This window comes from Melanerpes formicivorus, unplaced genomic scaffold, assembly GCF_026170545.1.
Source record: "Melanerpes formicivorus ecotype bairdi unplaced genomic scaffold, bMelFor1.0.p_v2 SCAF_93, whole genome shotgun sequence".
NCBI classification, from domain to species: domain Eukaryota; kingdom Metazoa; phylum Chordata; class Aves; order Piciformes; family Picidae; genus Melanerpes; species Melanerpes formicivorus.
Window position 1 is genome coordinate 1073445 of NW_027142445.1, and position 20438 is coordinate 1093882.

At 42.2% G+C, this 20438-nt stretch overlaps 1 protein-coding gene across 1 annotated transcript in view; it reads right to left on the bottom strand.

Annotated features, from left to right (window-relative positions):
- LOC137455222 (spermatogenesis-associated protein 16-like) overlaps positions 1 to 20438 on the bottom strand; it is a 71995-nt gene that overhangs the window by 29532 nt on the left and 22025 nt on the right. The window contains exon 5 of the mRNA XM_068165843.1: positions 4719 to 5354. Within this exon, the coding sequence (XP_068021944.1) occupies positions 4719 to 5354 (636 nt within the window). The remainder of the gene's footprint in view (positions 1 to 4718; positions 5355 to 20438) is intronic.

Consider the following 20438-nt stretch of genomic DNA (forward strand, 5'->3'; position numbering starts at 1 on the left):
TCAAAGCAACGAAAAATAACTCGATCTTTAATCTGGCAAAATCAGAGCAGTCGTTTAAAAGGATGTGCCTGTGCCATCTAGGGTATGTGTTTAGTGCATCCCAACCTCTCTCCTGATTTTTGTGTAGCATTTCTGCAGTGGATTAAGATTTTGTTTGTTTGAGACTAAACACTTCTACACTAACTCTGTACAAACAACAGCGTGGTGCACCAGAAGCAAGAGTCAATTGAATTGTACAGAAACAACTCCTTCTGTACTGAGCAAAGAAGTTAGGACCGTTCCAAATAGCCCTGGTGTCTGGCATTAGTGAGATGTGGAGTTAATTGTAGTCACTGGTCAAAGGGATTTTTCTGGCAGCAGTATGGTCACTACCACAAACAAATCTCTGTTGGGCGAACTGCCTTGGCAGCTGTGATGGAGATGATCCCTTCTGTGTCCATTTCATCCCCCTTAACTGTATTTTGCTGGCCTTTCTTCTCAAAGAACTTGGCTGTGCGGCGGGAAAAGGACTGTTTCCTTGTGTTGTCCTATCTGCCACTGAATATTGAGTCTGACAGTGGCTTTCGAGGGTGAGGCAAAGACAGTGCCAGAAAGAACCTGAGCAAGCTGATTTGGGGAAGATCCTAGGGGAGGAATTAGGCAGGAAGGAGACAGTGAGCTGAGATTTTGCAGCACAGGTGAGGATGTGGAGAAGAGTTGTAGAAAGTCTCACGTCTGAGTTTCACAGGTGATGAGAAAAAGGAACATTTCCTAGGGATCCAAAGAAGCCTCTGTAGCTACAGATGGTAGTAAGTTTGGGAAACCCTGCTGGACTGAGAGTAAGGGAAGGAAGAAAGGCTGTGCCATGCACAGGCATAATGAGCAGGGAGGAGAATTGTTTGCAATTTTCATGTTTCCCATAGGAGAACCAAGCTTTCTGCAGTCCGATAACACAACCTTTGAAGATCAAAAGGCTGTTGGTGGTTTTGGAGTGCTTGAAGTAAAAGGTAAAAGCACCTCCATCTGACTTCTCTCAAGACCTTAAGGTCTTGTCACAAGGACATTCAGATAGAAATGTGGGCTTGGAGAGACAGTTGCATTTTGTACCACTGAGGGTTTCTTTTCCCAGAGCTATCTTACAGAATTTCATTTGAATTCCAAACTGGGATATCTGGGGGTATGTCTTGAGACTGAGCTTTTGGTCTGCTGAAATCTTGCCAATGTGTTAGAGGCAAGATTGAAGCAAACAAACATTTGAAGTTTACAGCCAATCTGAGCTTAAAAACCTGCAGTATACCATTTTATGTCCTTTACCATAGCTAGCAAATCTAATGTGTTTGTTTATTGTATTGTTTTACTTTCAGACCTAGTCTAGCTGGGAATACTCCTGTCAGCAGAAAGGAGGATTTTCCCAGAAGTAATAGTTCATTACAAAAAAAACCTTGCCAAAGGATATTTCTTTTTTCCTAGGGGCTTTTGTTAGAACTGGAGGCCATCATGCAGGTTGTATAGATGCATCCTTTTGTGGACTGCTGAGTTATCCCAGTCAAAGAGTTAGCATGTATAGAAATGAAATCTCAGGAATTAAACATATAGGACCTTATAAATATACTGCTGAAACCCCAGTTGTATAAACATGATCTAAAGAATACAACCTGAATATGTGGATGGATCTAGAACAGACATTTTTGGTTAGAGTAGAGCCAAGCAGTGTATGATATTTACAACGTGTGAGGTAGCACTAACTTTAGTGGTACTGTTCACATCCAGTGCTATGCACACACTTTTCTGGATCAGAGTGTCTAACTCAAAGCGGTGCAATATCAGACTAAAGGTTTGATTTCCTTAAATCTGAAAAAAAATATCTGTAAACATTTTACACTAGAAACCATGGCTTTGAGTTTCCTGATCTTTGAGCTTTCAGAAAGCTGTGGGCAAAACAGCCAGGGTTCCAATCTCAGCAGCTTAAGTTTTCTGCTTTTCTCTGCACCATCTCAAATTTGCCTATGTCTGAGCAGAGAGAAATTGGAAATGATCCAAAGAAAAGCAACAAAAAGAATAGAGAGGTTTAGAAAACATGACCCAGGAGAAAATACTGAGGGGATTGAATTCATTTCATTTAGAGGAGACTGAAAAGAGGCAAGCTAAGAGGTTGCAAGCACAGAGAGCACAGGGTGGTTAGTGGCTCTTGGTGTCAAATAAGGATACCAAAACAAATGTATGGGCTATTTTGCAGCATAGAAGATGTGGAAAAACTTTGTGTCAGCTTGCTAATATAGGTGAGAAGTCCTACTTCCTGCAGCTTTTTAGTCATGGAGTACAGAAGTGTCTTTCAGGGCTATTCTGGTTTTTGCTTCTGCTGAGGAGCCCCAGCTCTACAATTCTGTGATTTCCCAAGCACTCTGCCCACAAACCCGAAAAGGAGTTACTTAATATCTATTTATTCTTTCACTAGGATGTCTATTAGCTAGCTTTTCCATTTCCTGTTAGGAGACAAGTACTCTTTTCCTTTCAGGTGACAAGTGTTTTTGTCCCCATCAAGCCTCCCTCCTGAATGTAGGGGGAGAAACAAAGCCGAAAGAGAATGGCACTTTCTAATCTTACTCACTCAGTGCTAGAATATTTATTGTTTTCAAATAAAATCCCTTCAATATTGTAGAGGGAAAAAGGAGTAGGAAGAGGTTATCTGCTTTTCAGCTGCAAAGCTCTAGTGCTTTACAAATGTTTTTGAATTAAGTTTGGCATTGCAGCCCTGAAACCAAGTATAGCTGGACCCTTTTTCAGGATGTCAAGTGCATAGCTGAAGTGATTGAGGTCAGAGTAGACAGGGAGAGCCCAGAGAGCCTAGCTTGCAAGTCCTCTATTCTAATCACAGGCCATATTCCTGTGAAGTGGCAAGTGTCTCTCTTTTTGAAACTTGATTTGAGCAGCAGATGCTGGCTTTTGAAATCTTTGCAGCAAGCATCTTTTTAGCATCCTGTATCATGGAAAGAGTCAATCCCTCATCTGCACAGCAAATGTTAGTGTTGGGGTTAGTTGTGGGGATACAGGGCATCGTTCAAGGTCTGTAAGACAGCTATACTCTTGGAGACACTGTTTTCAAAATGCCCTAATGCTACCTCTTTGAAAGCAGCCTTTGTCTGTAGAATTGAACTATTTAACAGATTTAACATTACTAGAAAGAGAGAGCCTGATGCCATTATTCAATTTCATTCTGCACACAAGCAAACAGTTTATCAGAGTCAGTTCCCAGCAATTGTAATCCAATCTTTTGTTATCTTACGTTGTTTAAATCAAGAGGGAGAAAGATACTGTAGATCCATCTGATAAAATGTTTAAGCAAGTGGTGCTTGTTTGTGCTTATGCTGGTTTTACAGCAGCATTATGGAAACACGACAGGGGAACTAAAATCGGATTACGTCTAAGTCCTTGCCCATTGTGTGGTTATGATGAACCATGACTTCTACTGGCACATGATGAATTACATGGCCATAATACAAGGGATTTCCAATATAATGAACTGAGATTAGCAGCACTAGAGAAATCTGGGAATAATGATACAAGTTTGAACAATCAGTTTTACTGTAAATGCTGCTAGCTCTGGCTTCCAGGAAGCAGGAGGCTGGTGGATAGAACTGTGACCTACCTGCTGGGGTTTCCTACACCTCCTTTTTCTTCTCTGCTCCTGTGAAATGAATTGCAACCTTGCCAAAGTTCTAGGAACTCCCTCTTTTACTCTTTTCTTGCAGTATACTGATAAAACTCAAGGTTTTCTAAACTGTCAAAGGTCTTTAGATAGCTCTTTTGGGTGGGCGCTCAGCCTGAATCTGGAAAGGCCTCTGCTTGTGAAAACATAGAAATATCTGCTTATTGAAGAAAAGGTCTGTTTAAGACAGCTCAAGTGTGAGCACTTGAAGGCAGGAAGTAATGAAAATCACAGATTAGTTTCAAAGATCATAGCCAAGGTCATGTTATTTCTGTAGTATCTGAGGCAGGCAAGAATTCTTTCCTTCCACAAAAACACAGCTTTTGGACTCTCAGCTACTGGAGAGAAAGACATCTGTGTCCAGGAGGTGGTTCCCCACTACTGAACCTGTGCTTTCTCACCCGGAAATGAAAGGGTTTCTACACAAATCCAGTGGCTGTCTTTTGACTTTAGAGAAAAGAAGGGAAACAGAGTGCATGTTGGAAATGCTGTGGGGAAAAAGAAAAAGGACACTGAACCGGAGCTTTTGTTTAATCAAAGGATTAAACACTTCGTCCAGTAGTGCATGGACAGCTGGGGTAGAGTGGGAACCTCCCCTGATAATTGAGATATCATTTGTCTCTGGTAGAGCTGGGATTAAATGAACAAACCAACCAGAGTTGTGGGATTTTTTTTGTTTGGTTGGGCTTTGGGGGAGGTTTTGCCTTTTCTGTTTGTGGGGGTTTTGTTAGTTTGTTTTCACTGTCTGGGACTTAAATTCCCCCCATACATAACTACAGGTGAAGATCTGGAGAAAACTACAGAATCACCTGGGATTCTTTTTTCTCTTTTTTTGTTCAGTCTGGTACCCCCTTCCTGCTGTGATTTATTTATGGTTCTCAATTTTCAGATTTTGTGTGAAATGACATCTCCTGAAACCATCCCCATCCCAGGTTTGTGCTTCTTGCTCCCTTTGGTATTATTGTATCTAGTCAGTACAATGACAGCCTTTCATTTATTTTGCCATGGTGATTGTACTTTGTTCATCTCATACCTTCAGAGCTGTTGAAAGGTGCTCCATGGCTCCTGCATAGTTTCTGTGTCCGTAGCAAGCTCGGGCTTGGTCGATGGCTAACTTAAACTGTCTGCTAATGCGGGGCAAAGTGCGGCCATGCGGTGCCGGTGAAGGACCGGCTTTGCCAGAATCACAACATGCTGATTGTGTGCTGGTAGACAGCCTAGCCTCATCGAACTCGAGGGAAATGTCCTCCTCATCGGTGTAGACCAGCCTCTTTTCAATGCACCTTAGGTTATGGGACAGCTGTGCTAAGTTGGAATCACTTTCCTCAGCTGGTTTTTCATTGGTTTCCAATGTCTCTTTACAACTTGCTTTGACTACATCATTGCTCTGCTTTGATCTCTTTCTCTGTGCCTTGTTTTCTGCTGCTCCACATCCAGGGGAAAGTATGGGAGTATGAGATCCAGGTATTGGGATGGACTCATTGCCAGTGTTTAACTTTTGTACCTTTTTCTCAGTTGGAGTTTCATTGTCGTCTAATTTCCGTTTACGACTCACTTGGACTGTGTCATCGCTCTGCTTTGTCCTCATTTGTCCTCTGTCATTGTCACCTCTTTCATTTGTCCTCTTCTCTGCCACTTCCATGCTCTCCTTATTTTCTGCTGCTCCAATCTGTGGGTGCAGTATGGAAGTATGAGGCAGATGTGTTGGGATAGACTCATTGCCCGTCTCTGATGCTGTGTTTTCTCTATTCTCAAGTGTTTTTTCATCTATGTCTACTCTACCAGCTCTGAGTTTATATTTCCATATTGCTGCCATCACTGGAACATGAAAGTGCCCTAGGAGAAAACAGAGAATATTAAGAATACTCCTACTATGCAATGCCCAGAATAAGCATGCAGATTGTGGACACAGTGCTGAGAGAAAGCTCTTCAATAGTTAGTGATTATCAGACTTGCTGTCATTACTCTTTCCTGTGTAAATGTTAAAGCCCCTTAAATATTTTTGGTAGTTCTGGGTATTGGCTGTTTGTTTGTGTTAAACAGTGCCAGTGTACCAGTCTCTTACCCCTGCAACAAGAGAGGAAAAAGCTGGCTTTTAATAAAAAAGGAAAAACCCAACCACACCTCTGTGACTCTTTGACTTGCATTGTGTGTTGTTGCAGGGTGTAGGAAAAACATCATGGCCTGATGTTTGAGAGCTGGTAAGCACAGGAACTGCCATCAGGGGTGGACGAGGCGGGGAGGGTATTAAAAAAACAGGCAGATTTGTATTACAGAGTAGCAAGAGCTGCAAGTGGAGTCCCAGCTTCAGCTGGGAATTTGGGTTCAAAGCCATTTCTTCCTAAACTGTCTGCAAAGTATACTGAAGTGCTGCTACTCAGAAGCAACCCTCCCCTAGTAATGAACAGCCTAGTTTTCAGTTTGGGGAACCTGTAGCAGATCCAGACTGGCATAACAAGGTGCAGAATTAGGTCCATAAACCTCTTCTCAACATCCGTTCCAGTACAATAGGGAAGGTGACATGACCTGCATTTTAAACTCCTAATTGTGCTGAGAGTCAAAGCAAATGTTGACTTTCATCTGCCTCTGCTGACTCCAGAGTGAAAAGGTGGAAGGCACAGGTAATTCTCAGTTTTCCCATCACTTCTAAAAAGTTTAATTGTAAGGAGTTTAACGATGGTCATCTTTCAGAATGGTTTGTTAAGCATAAGTGCTCGGCCTTTAACCTTGTGGTATTGTTCAGTAGACCTCCATTTAGCACCAGTTTAATGTCCTTGGCTACAGGTACAGACTGTCCAAAGGAAAGATACATGAGGAATGCATTTCTGTTCAGCCAGAAACAGGTTTGAAAGGATAAGCAACTTGTTGAGTTTTATTGAGGAGCCTACAGTATGTGTTACTGTGCTGGTAAAAGCTGCCAGAAGGTGTCCTAGATGCTGATGGAATGTTTCTTGCAGTGAACCTTTACTGGTTACAGCAAGGGACATTAGGCAGTGGGCAGAAATTTATACAAAGGGGTAAAGGGAGGAGGCAAAGGCATTTTAGGCCACATCAATACTGAATTTTAGTGTAAATCTTTCAAATCTTTGTCATGCTTTGTCCCCTTACCTGGCTAAGCCAGGACTGTCTCCAGCTCTGACTCAGGGAACTTGTTGATTTTGATGTTTGTTCACAATCCTCAGGCTGAAAACTTTTCTCCACAGGCAGTTCTGCTACAGTAACTTATTCCTCCTTCTACAACTGTAAAAGAAGGAGCAAGAGGTGAGGGGATAATTGTGTGATTGAAGGTCATTTCAGCAGAATTTTTCCAGCAATGTGCTGAGCAACCAAAACTCCTACTGAGTTCACTGAGGATGGAAAACCACTGGCCCTTCCCAGATAGTGCTCAGCACTTGTCAGAATAGAGCTCAAAGGAATCCTATTGATAGCAAACTCTTTTGAATGGCAGCACTAAAGCAGCTGGGAAAGGCTAATGTCCTTGCATCTGGCAGCAATTTTACCTGTTTGTAAGACATTCAATCCCTTGTTAAAACAAACCATAGCATAGCCTAAAGATTGGAAGCTGCATTTTTCAGTGCTGGCTTCAGCACTAGGTAATTGAGGAAAGGATGATTTCTCTTCACTGTGCGGTGCAACAGCCATAGTCCAGCTAGCCCCAGCACCAGCTGAGGGAGTGAGCATGATGATTTTGGTGCCATGTCATGCCAGCATAGCTGTCACATAGGGGATCTGTGATGGCCCTCCATGTGGTCCTGCAGTATATAGCTAGACTGTGTTCTGGAGGAGGAAGAGGAGATTTTCACAGCCCCTTGGATGGGCTGTTGACTGAATGCCCTATAGAACAATGAGATTTGTGTGTCTACATCAGGTAGAAGTTGCAGGCGTTTTCCTCTGAGCAGTGGTATAGTACTGAGGAGCCCTGAAGGAGAGAAGTGGTCTCTTCTCCTTACCAGAAGGCTGACAAAGGCAAAGGCCTATGCCTGATGTGTGTGTGTTTGATATCAGTGTGAATGGGAAATTTTCTGGACCAAAGAGTTTTGTTGTGAGGCTGTCTGAAGAACTTTAAAATAATCCACCATGGAGTAAAAAGTAGCAGAGAACCAACTGTAAAATACAGACCAATAATTCTTTAATCACTTATGGACTTTCTCTGGTGGACCAACACCTGAAATGAACTTTGCTCTATCAACTAGATTCATACTGCTGCTATTGTGTTTTTGGGTATTCAAACTGATTAAGGTGAGTTTGGGCTGTGCCAGGGAAGCACTGTTAGAACTCAGGCAGGCTCACTCTAATCACTGCCTCAATAAAAAAACTTGCAGGGAAAAGCTTTTAGAAAATCATTCTCTTTGTCAGTTAAGTATTTTCCTGAGGCTTTGGTTCAAATGTCTAGGTTTTCTTTTGGAAGCATTTCCTGTGAAATGCTTCTAATGAATGGCTGTGCTGGAGGATCTAGGTAGGCAATTCAGCACTATGGTCAGGGGCTCTGAATTTGTGAGCTCTCAGGAATGATCTTCCTGATCAGTCCTAAGCAGATTCAGGTTTCTGCATATTTGAGGGTTAATCTGTGCTAAGAGATGTCTGTCCACGGCACTGCCAGCTACTCTAGCTCAGTATTTTGTTGGGGCTGTCAGTAAGGAAACCACATCTCTTCCAATGGAGAGGCTTGCCTGACAGCGAATAGAGATGCCAAAGGGACGTGAGATCAGTCATTTGTATTTTGAAATCTGCCTTTGTCTGTTGATTTCCTTAGATATCTAAGACAACCTTCCTGGGGAGAGTGGCCTGCCTACTAGATAAGGTAAACTTTCTTATGTGAATGATCTTATGAACCCTATTACTTACACTTTTTGTTCTGTATCTAGTTTGATTCTGCTTTCAACACCTTCTCCTATTACCTCACATCAGATTAGAGAAGAACCTGCTGATAAATCACAGTGGCACTTCAGCTGGCAACTAGTTGTTAAATTCTTTGCCAGTTCTTTGATGAGCCCTTTTTCCTTCAAAATCTAACTTTTGGTTGCAACCAAGAAAGCTTTTGCCTTTCCAGTTGTGAAGTAAACCTTTCTAAACAGCAAAGGCTGCAGTGCTATCTTCCTGAATCTGCATATAGCAAGGCAGAACCCCTGGGCTACATTCAGCATTAATTTCAGTGGAGTGACAGGAAAGGAATTTCTTCTAGTACTTCTCAGAGGGGATTAAGCTGCATTAAAACTGGACCATTACATTGCCATTACCAGTTCTTTGGGACAGGAATTCTGTGGGGCTGCAGTTCAGGGGAAAAAAGTCTGTTTCCCAGTTTCTGTACAGTCCTGCAGAAGTCACTGTTCCTGAGCATCACAGTTGCCCTTTCTGTCAGAGGCTATGGAGAAAGACTTCAAGGAGAGATTGCCCAGTGCTGGCCTGTTGAATCAAACTCCCCATGGTTTGAAGGTCTAGAGGGACCACAGCAGCTGGGAAGCAGGGAGAGGACATGATGATAAAGTTTCTTACTCAGAAGCAGGTTCCTTACCCTGACTCTTGAACAGCAGTCCAAGAGGACCCATATGCTGATACTGAATGTACCCTGTGAACATCTTCCTAAAACTCAGGGACAAATTAGGCATCAGATCTAGAGATGGCAATAATTCTCCCTCCCTGCCCCCAACCCCAATCAGAGCTGGCAGAGACTTCTGTTGTGACTGTTTTGTTTTGTTTTCACTTCCTCTGCAGCATAAGGTCCAAGCTGCCTCAATGAGGATGGTCTGGCTGTATCTCATCTGCTGTCCCAGAATCTGCAGTTTGTGCTCTCTGCTGTGAATGTCCAGGATGCATGGTTTTCAGAGGTTAACATCACAACACTTTTCAGCCAGAGCATCACTGTCTGCATCATCCATGCATTTTGTGCACAGATAGTCCATCTGTCCTTCCGTGAGCTCTGCTGGCAACCGCAGAATTGTGTTGGCCTGTACTCCACCCAGGCTAACTTACCCTGCTAGAAGATCCATGTAATGGCAACTGCTATATTAATATGCTCCTTAGACAGTGATGGGACTTTTCTAGAAAGTGATAGGAACCAAACTCTCTCATTTGTAATAGTCTTTTTCTCCCAGGAGGCCATTTGAAATCCCAGGGCAGTCATCTGCTACAGTTCATTTCAGTGCAATGTTGGAACAGGCAAAACTGCATCCAAAACTATGGAGCAACTCTAAGCAAACTATACCACTGGTACTTGTACAAGTGTTAGCCCACTCCTTCAATGTCCTCTAGTCCAGACAGAGAACTATAGCACTATAACAAAACACAGCCAAAGCACCACAACAGCTAGGTCATTAGCTGCCCTCCTCTGTAATAATTTCACTTCTATTGAATTCCAGCTATCTTGATCCATCTCTAAGGTGAGGATGCTCCGGTTTTATCACTTAAAAATGAAGCAAGATTTCTCTGTATTAGATTTACAGCCAGACTTTCTGAATGAGCCTGCTCCAGTGCCAACAGCTATGCTGAGATCTGAACGGGAGATCTTTCCAGGCCATCTTTCAGCGGGATGACTTTTTAAGCACTTCCTTTCCTGCCCAATACCACAAAGGCTCAGACAATCTATTGATGAGGAAGGTCAGCACCTTCTTAGCAGCCCATAAAGTGAGTCTCTCACAATCAGCTGTCAGACTTTTTAAGATTCTAGCCATTTCTTTAGGCAATGAAGCAACCTAGTTCTTTCCTCTTGCTATTTGTATTGTTTGAAAGCCTGAGTCACATCTGATCTTTTTTAGTTTTAGTTTTCTTTTGAGGGGAAAAACCAGAAAAAAATCCACATCAACCTTAATGTATCTTTTCTTCTGGTTCAGTCTTCTTATTTCTTTGTGACAGACATCAGTCATGGCTCATTCAGTGCAAGATCTGAACTCCTTCCATTTCTCTTGCTGCGATAAGGGCACACTTGCCATGATTACAGCTGCTTTGTCCACATGGCTGCAGTAAAGGTTTTGTCAGCACTTCCTCTCTAAACACTAGTTTCCCCTCACTATATTTAACTTGTTTATAAAAACAATCATAATCAATTGGGCTCTGGGCTGAAATTTGGCAAGGGTAATTGCAGTTTATTCATAGCACTTTGCAGGGATTTAACCATCTAGTCCTAATTGCTCTTCGAGGCTGAAACTCAACATTTTAGTTGTTTATGTGGTGCTGAGTACAACAGAGCACTAATCTCATTAGGCTATAGGCATAAGAGAAATCTTAAACTGTATTATTAATTACTGTTCACAGCTATCAGATAAGCAGTTCCCTGGGCACTTACACAGAGACAGTAAGCTTTGGCTTGCTGTTGTGCAGAGTAACACAACACTCTTTGTTTTCTATTGTTCTATAGCTTATGGAAGTTAACTGGAATGAAGGACAAATATGACAGAAACACAATGTAAGAAACAAATCTTGGTTGAAAGACACAATGTCTGTAGGGATAATGTGCAAAAAGAAATAGGAAATGCAATTAAAATAATCAAGAGAAGTTTTCACAAGACATTAATGAAGTGGTCGTTATTTCCTTCTTGAACACTGCTTAAATGCAGGAAAGAAAGACCAGCATGAAGATCACTGCTCTGTCCAGGAGGTCTTCCATGAAATAGTTGGGCATTGATTTGGGGGAGAGGGTGGAAGAAAATAGATAAATGCCTGTATCTGCCAATTTTGGGTAGTCTTGAACAGTAATGAGCTCTGCTTCCTTGCTTTGCTGAATCTTTTCCCATTCTTCACTCCATGTTTTGTCTGTCTTACTCTTCTTGCTTGTCTTTCTTGAAGTAAGGATATAGACAGGCCTGGACCTATAGATCTAACTTGAGTGATTTAAGAGGCTGCTTCCCCCAGCTGGTCCATGCCACCCTTCTCCTCTACTTCTCCAGCTCCTACTGCATTTCTCTGTGGACTAAACCAGCTTAGGGTAAGCAGTTTCCCAGAAATACCTGGGGTCTGAGCTAATCCATTTCATTAGGCACTGAAGTGGGCTGGAAAGGTTTCAGTACTCACTGAAACAGCTGAGCCAATCTCACAAGAGAGCTAACCCCTCATTTCTTCGGAGGTTCTTCCCCTCCATGTGTTCTTTAAAGTCTTATTTAAAATCTTTTTTGCTATGATGATAATAATATAGTTAACTGCAAGCAATTTAACACAAAATTAAGCACCTCAGATATTTATTGCTGTAGAGATGCACAAGGACCTTACTAACAAGTTCTTTGGGAAAAAAAACCCAATACATTATAGTTTCATAGTTTCATAGTTTCATTTAGGGTTGGAAGGGACCACAAGGATCATCTAGTTCCAACCTCCCTGCCATGGGCAGGGACACCCTACACTAGATCAGGCTGGCCAGAGCCTCATCCAGCCTGGTCTTAAACACCCCCAGGGATGGAGCCTCAACCACCACCCTGGACGACCCATTCCAGGGTCTCACCACTCTCATGGTGAAGAACCTCCTCCTCACATCTAGCCTGAATCTCCCCACCTCCAGCTTCATTCCGTTTCCCCTAGTCCTATCACTACCTGAGATCCTGAGAAGTCCTTCCCCAGCCTTCCTGTAGGCCCCCTTCAGATACTGGAAGGCCACAATAAGGTCACCTCGGAGCCTTCTCTTCTGCAGACTGAACAGCCCCAACTCCTTCAGTCTGTCCTCATAGGAGAGGTGCTCCAGCCCTCTGCTCATCCTTGTGGCCCTTCTCTGGACACATTCCAGCACCTTCACATCCCTCTTGTAATAGGGGCTCCAGAAGTGGACACAGTACTCCAGGTGGGGTCTCACCAGGGCTGAGTAGAGGGGGAGCTTTAAAAGGATAGTAGGTTATGAAGAACTATTGATTTTCTGAAAAGATTGCTTTGAAATGGTAGGAGCTAAGTACTTGTGAAGAAGGAGTGCAGAGGGGCAAAGTTTGGTTTAGGAGGGTTGCCTCAGACTGCTGTGGGCTTGATTAGATCTGCCAATGTGCTATGAAGAGGTCTGCATCTCAGAACAGCTCTGGGCAGTCCTGCTGCCAGGATGAGGCAGGAATTGAATGAGAACTTGCAGTACAGAAGAGAGCACTCTCTTGCTTCACAAAGTAATCACACTCCTATGGGACCAGAATGTAGGAAAGCCCAAACCTAAAGGAGGCATCAGCAGATCTGTGCTGACTTCTATTACCTCTTATGCAGTACACAAAATAGATCAGCCATTAGATCCACAGCAAAGCAGGTGCCTGACACCTTGCACAGCACGTAGATGAAACACATAAGAAGATGTGTCTGAAGATACAGATGCTCTTCTTGCTCTAGCTATATCAGACAAACCAGTTAGCACAATCTAACACAGCCCTAGTTGCTGGTCACCACCTGTGGTGGGTGTCACCTTACTGTCCCTGAAGCTCTGCTCATTAGCTGAGGTTAGTCGAGAAGAGATGTGTTAGATGAGAGCTACCATTGTAGCTGTTGATGTTTCTGCTTCCCTTGTGCAATATTCCACTGCTACCTCTTGTGATGTTTTATATATTAAATAGTAAACAGTAAAAATTTTATAGTAAAATATTAGCTGCCACATCCAAGCTCCTCATTAGGACCACTCCAGCTGAACAAATACAATGTTGGTAGCAATCCTTCCTTTCATTTACACTAGCTATGTAACTAGAATGAAGGTGTGTGGTACATAAATGTGGCAGGTCAGTTCTCAGGCTTTCTAAGTCACTAATTTTAGTTGATAAAAAAAAATCTAACATCTTTCTTCATTTAACTAATTCTTTGCTCTGGTGACGACAGAGAAAACAAATCAAAGTCAACCAAAAGCAGTAACAGCAAGAAAAGGAAGGCATGAGAATGGAAAGAAGAAAAAGAAGTCAGCAAGTAGGGCTCTGAGAAAAGAAAAGGTTTTAAGAGGCCATCATATCAAGCTGCAAAGTGAATTGTAGTGGACTAAGGGGCTCTCTTCCTTCAGAATGTCCTTCCATATTGCTCTGCTTCCCTGTAGGGGAAAGCGCCCTAGATAGATGCCATTAACTGTCCTTTTTTCTTGGCTTTTATTGTTGTGGCTTTTATTTCTTTGGTGTTGCTGTTCTTTCTGATTGGTGTATCTGATTTCCAATGTAAGAGCAATAAATGGAAGAAGAAGTGTAGAAATGGTAGAGTACAATGCAGGGAACAAGTGAGCAGAGAACAAGTGAGCAGACAGCGGCTTCTGGCAAATACCTCCCACTCTTCTTGTAATAAGGATGCTCTTGCAGCAGGGGTCCGTGGAGACCACAGCTAAATGAGTAATGAGGAATCTTGAAGGCCTAGTCCAGATCTTCCACTGATATAAATATACACTGTCCCAAAGATTTTAGCAAGTCTGCAAAGGTGGAAACTGATCACTGTTGATCTTAGGTATTTTCCAACCTTCATCATTCAATGATTCTCTTCTAAGCTTTTGACTACAAACAGGTTCCTATGATCAGAAATTAATCTTTGCAAAGAAAACCACACAAACAATATACCTCTATACCTCAGGAAACAAAACCAAGTTCTCTTTTGCCAATTTAGCTACAGAATGTCTGTGATGCCAACAACTTGTCTTGAAGTTTCTGCTGAAGTGACCCTTAAAAACAGTATTGAAATTCTTCTGCTTGGGTTCTGGAGGCTAATAAAGAATCTGATAGCTGGTGGGAGGGCACTGAAGCAGTCAGGCATGTGAAATCATACACAATCTGTGAAATCATACACACATCTATAACCTGAGATTTTTCTGATGCCATGGGAAAAAAGTGCAGAACTGCTGCTGCTTAGTTCTCTCAAAGTTTCAGAGCTGTTTCTAGACTTGGGTATCTCTGCAGTGAGTGATGGTTAAAGCAGATGTTTGTGCAAAACCCAACAAGGCTGGCTGTTTGCCTTCAGCAAGCTGTCTTAGTAGTTGCTGTGCACTAAAGGTAAGGGCTAACCTGAAACCTAGAACTGGCTTTATTGAGCAGATCCATGCACAGCAGTGAAAACTGCAGAGTGCAGAGGAGCAAAAAGAGAAATCAACTTCTCTGGTGGCAGTAAAGCCTGTTGAAACCGCCTAAGCATCATCAGCAGAGACTCATCTGACATGGAGTCTGCTCGATTGAAAATAAGAGACAATAATTTTCTTATGGCTCCATAATTCAATTGAATAACTTGGTTTGTTATCTAATGCTACTCTGTCATACAGAATGATCTGTATGTTGAAAGCCCTATTTAGGCATAAACTAATTAATTTTCATGGCAGGGACTAGTTCTGTGAAGTGCTGTGCTTCTGCAATGTAAGAGAAATTGAGGAGGCACAATACCTCACAGGGTGAGGGTGAATTTCCCATGAGATAGGTAATTAAATGTTAGGAGTCCCGCTGGGACACAGAGATACTAAGCAGAGATATTAAATGAGTTAGTCATGACTGTGCATCAGTCCCTCTTTGGCTCCTGACTCAGAGCACAATGGTGGCAGCTCTCATTGACCTGTCCGCTACATTCCTCTTCTTCATACCACCACTATGATTGCCTTCTGTTAATGGTATAATAAGAGTTTAGTTTAGGTGCAGTGTTTCTGCCATACTGCTAGACAGAATGAGGCAAACTTTGGGGTCAGAATAAATGCTAAGTCATTTGGATAGTTAATCTCTCCACCTCCTTATTTCACTAGCTGCTTTAGCAAATACTCAAGCTTATTCCATTTCTTACCATGTAGAATGATGAACTTGAAATATTCCTAGGCTTAAAAAGCCTGAGAAGGGGGAAAAAAAGAAAGGAGGGAAGATAAAACACTTGTGACACCAGGTGAAGCACATGTCAGTATATTAATTGGAAAGATATTTTACTCCTTTCCAAAGTCATCATTCCAAACCTAGAAAATGTAGAGAGAGGTTTCTGATGGGTTTTTTTAAGCTGTGTATTACAACTGTGCATTTCACCCTAATGGCTTTGTAATTTGACATGCAATGGTTTAACAGTGGAAGCTGAAGCAGATCCACTAACAACTGAGAGCTAAAGCACGCACAGATGAGAGCTCCTGACAGGCAGAGCTTCAATTCAGCAACTTTGTGCAGGCAGTAGAGCTGTAGCATAAAAGTTAGCAGGAAAGAAAAGGTTGTGAAAAAGGACTGGCTGAAATAGCTCAAGATTAACATTCAAGGCAGTTCTTTGACAGCTTTTGGTTTTTTAGTATGGCTTCTGGTTTTAATTTCTTCTTTCAGCTTGGTGTCTTCATTTTACAGTGAAGAAATTGCCCTTTGAGCAATGATTGTAATCTCTGGCAATGTTTCTTACCTCTGCTGCATTATTTTTGTCTATATGAAATTTAACCTTGGAGTGCTACAGGAACAGTAAGGAAGTTTTTCTTCCTTCCCTTGATGAATAGAAAGGTCCATAGCACCATTGCTGTGGGTACAAATTTCCCATTCAGGATATGTGAGCAAATGTGGGCTTTGCCATGCTTATATGTGACAGCAGACATCTGTAAGGGCAGTGACAGCTAAGGGAAACCCAGTGGCAGTTTGGAGCCCCTGGAAAAACAACCACAAAAAGTCTGATCCAGCAGCTGCTTCTAAGATGTTTTTGTTCATTTGATGAAATGTGTGGTTGCTTCTCACCTTTATTTCCTGTAAACTGCATTGGGGCAGGAGCCAATGCTGTCACAGACCAACGCTGATTCTGTAGCCCATGCTTTTGTAACCTTTCAGTTACACTACTCTAAGGTTTGCTTTTATGACCTCCCTGAGAAAATTCTGCAAAGCTCCAATGGATGCAAGGTATTGCAACCTGAATATTGATGTGTATTAAGGTGGTGAAGACCTTACATCAGTCAAAAGAAAACTGTCTCAAATTCCTTTTATCCAGTTGATTTTGGCAGGAGAAACTTGGGAATTGTTTGGTATGGTCCATCTGGGATGCAAACATCACGTTAGGAACCTTGCCATTAGAAGAGACCTTCCAAGGGGTTCTCTTAGCTCTGAAATTTAGATTTGAACAGGAGGAAAGGTTTACCATTGCTTTTGTATCCTGAGGATGTGTCACTTTGGGCCACTAACCAGATCTATTGAATTAACAGGCTATGGTACATCCAGATTTGGGAGGTGAATGATGGTGATTTACTTCTTTGTATCATCTGCTGTTGTCAATTGCCCTGGGAGCTGTGCTTCTGAAGGTCCTGCAAGGTGTCTGTGAAAGGCTGGGTGACGTCATTTATTCACCTTGGTTTTCAGTGATGTGCAAAGCTTTGTTTCAAAATGATTTAAAACTGCTTTTACCCAGTATCAACCTGTCCATGAAAGAACCAACAAGAACCAAGGTGTCAGTTATTCACCCCAAACTTGAGAGTTAAGAAACGGGGTGAGGATGGTTGCAAACCTCTCTGGGGTTACCAAAATCCCAAAGTGGGTTTAGCCAGGGCTCAGCCATCTGCTGCTGCAATTCATTCCTGTCACCCTCCATATGTTGTGGAAAAGGAAGCCTAAGGCTGAGTGCTGCACTTGTACCTTTCTGCAAACCTGCCTGCAAGCCACCTGACAGACAAACATTTTGAGGTGGAAGCCCAACAGTTCATCAGTTCCTGCCCAAGGGCATAAATGGCTTTTTAAATCCCAGGAGCAGGCAGGTGCTCTTGCATACCTGTATACCTAACTGTCAAATACCTTGCTGCCTTTTTTATGGCTGCATTTTAGTTTTGACCATTACTGTCTTATTGTGAACCAACCCTGATGAGTTCATTTGGGAAAAAACCCACCAAACCCAGCACTTGCTGCTGTCAGAGTTTGCAGAAAGCAGTAGATTGCAGGTTTTTCATTGGTGAGGCTAAGTAAAGCCATTAAAGCTTTACCCCTCAGTTATTTCCAGCAAGACACCATCTCAGAGGATGCTGGAATGAAGCTAATAAATAAGGGGAAGAAAAAGCCCACAAGAGAAGGCCAAAGGCAGGGACTTTGAGCAAGGCCTGCTTTGCATCCTGGCTTCTCTGAATTCTTGCTGCAGCTGCAAGAGCAGCTGCATTATTTTCAACCTCATTCTGAGTGATGCTGTGTAATAGCCTCATTACAGAGGGACTAAAGAGCTAACAGAATTCCACAGCCTGCAGACTTTGTATAACGTTTCCATTCCAAAATACCATATTTAAGCTATTTTTCAATGTTTGACTCTAAATGGGCACAATTAGAGTGGATTTTTATTTGGTTTTTCAGCTGGTAGTTCCTACATTGAGCGAGTATTCCTCGTGGTCACAGTCCTGCAAACACACACATGCAGCCTCTGCATTTTATAGGAGTGAGTAGTATCCGAGTCACATAACATTAGCCATGCAAACAAGCAGTTACAGAGCTGGAGCTTAGAGTTAGGATGAGGAAATGCAAATGCAGCATATATTTTACATTCCATTTTCTGCATATTCTTTCAAAACAGCAAGAAAATTGGAGTTTCCATAGTGTTGGCCATGCTTAGCATTTCAGTCAGCTGGCAAAAGCCCTAATGAATTTGTTAGAGAAAAGCTGATGCAAAACATTTTAAAGGCCTCACTTTTCCTGGTGTCCAGAGAATGCCCCTAAAAGTTTGTCAGTGGTCACATCTGAATACGGTCACCCCAGGGTTTAATCTGTGATTCCTAAATAGTTTTGCAAGCTTAAGCTTGGATATCCTGGCAATGCCACCAATTTGCACAGATGTCACTAATGACCTTTTAAGGCCTAGGCACCATAAAGAGAACATACCTGATAAAAGACTTCATTTATTGATTCTAATGTCATGTATTACAGTATTCTAGTTGCTGAAACCAGTGCAAGGACAAAATGAGCAGTGTGGCCACCCTGAAATGCAGCAGCCCTCATCTTATTGAGCAGGCTGCTTACAATTCAGTTTCTTGAAGGTATGCAATTAGATGACAACCTCAGTGTTGTTTTAAAATAACATGGCTGCAGGCAAATGCTTGGAAATATAACTCAAGTATCATATAAAGGCTCAGGAAATAAAAGGGAAAGAAGTCAAAGAATGTGTTTGTAAATGAATAGGATACCATTTTCATCTAGTTAGATATTCCTGTTGCCTGCCTGAGGATGTTTCATGTCTAAGGTTAGTAATATTGGGTGACAGAGGCAGGTTTTTATCGGTGAGGTACTGTGATAAGAACAACTTCTGAACTGTTTTCATTCTAATGACACTTGACATGGATCTGTCTGGTAAAAATGGGCAGACCATGCGATTTCTGTGCCTCTTGGGGCTAATATGACTTCACTTCTTTTCAGTGCCACACGGATCAGCTTACTAATATTTGTGAAACACAAAGGAATCAGAAGGATGAACATCCTATATATGACTAAATGTATCTCTATTCATTAGCCAGGAAAGCTCTGCTTTGTTTCAAGGAATGATTACTGGAAATGCTTTAGCAGGTATTTTATCAGGAAACAAGATGACATTGAGTGGCAGTTTTTTACAATCAGTTGCCTTTCATTCTTCTAACTTTACTGGAGAGAAAAACCCAAAGTTACATTTTCTTTTCAGATTGTATTTCCCCGAGCACAAAACAGACACTTTTGGATAAATAGATTTGGAAGGTATTATTCAATTAAATGAAGAGAAGGAAACATTATGAAATAAAATTCAAGTACCTGAAAAAAACAAAGAATATTCTTTTCACAGCCTGGAGTGGGAATCTAATGTTCCTTCTCCACTTTATCCTAGTAGGAGGATGACAGGTATTCTATCATCTTCCAAAGCACCATCTGAGCTGCCACTTCTGGTCTAAACAAGAATGGGTGTCCATCCATGGAGAACCAATTTCAAAACCCAGTTAAATGTATTAAATCTATTTCTACAGCGAGCACATTGTTTGTGCTTAGCACATTTATTACTGTTATTACAATAGAATGAAATGAGGCAATCTGAGACCAGGTTGCTATTATACTTCTACATGTTCATTGTCAAAGACATTTTGAAATAGGCCAAGCAGAGGACAGAAGTATCCTTTGCATGAAAATGTGGATTAGGAAATGAGGCACAGAGAAATGCATCCCGCTCAGAGACATAAAGGATGCCCACGGCAGATCAGCTTCTCATTTCCAGAGTTTCACAGCATCTTAGTAATTCCAGCTCAGACCTTACTCACCTCCCTGAGAATACTTTTAGTTCAATATTTCCAAACCAGAAGAAACTGAACCTGCTGGAAGGTGTCTTACTTGTATATAATACCAGAAGGGAAGTCCATATTCCTAATAACCCTTCTTCTACCACTTGCATCTATGACCACTGAGTGCAAGGAGTAATTTCTGCCCACCTTGGACCCCTGCTGTTCAGCAGGACCCAAACACAACCTGATGCACATGATTTAAAATAGTAATAAAAATTGTAAAATAGGTTTAGAAAAGGGTTTTAGGTAAGGTCCTTACTCATTTGTCACGAGACTAAATCGCTGAGCACAGTGCAAGTGGAGGGGCGGTGGCAGGCAGTGGTTGCTAGGGCCAAACGGTGGGGAAGATGCTGGGGCCATGGGGGTACTGGGATGTGCGGTTCCATGGGGTGGGGAAGCTGCAGGGAGGGGACAGCCTGATCTATTTGGAGGTGTCCCTGCTTGCTGCAGTGGGCTGGACAAGGTGATCTTTGAGGGTCCCTTCCAAGCCAATCTGTGAACCTGGGAATCTGCAGTTGGAGACGAGACAGCTGAGTGTATGGCTGACATCTAAAGAGGTTGAATTTTGGTGACAAAAAGGAACAGGGCATTTGGGCTAGGTGGCAGAGGAGATGATTGGACTAAATGTATTGGTTTCCGTAGAACGTGCTGTGT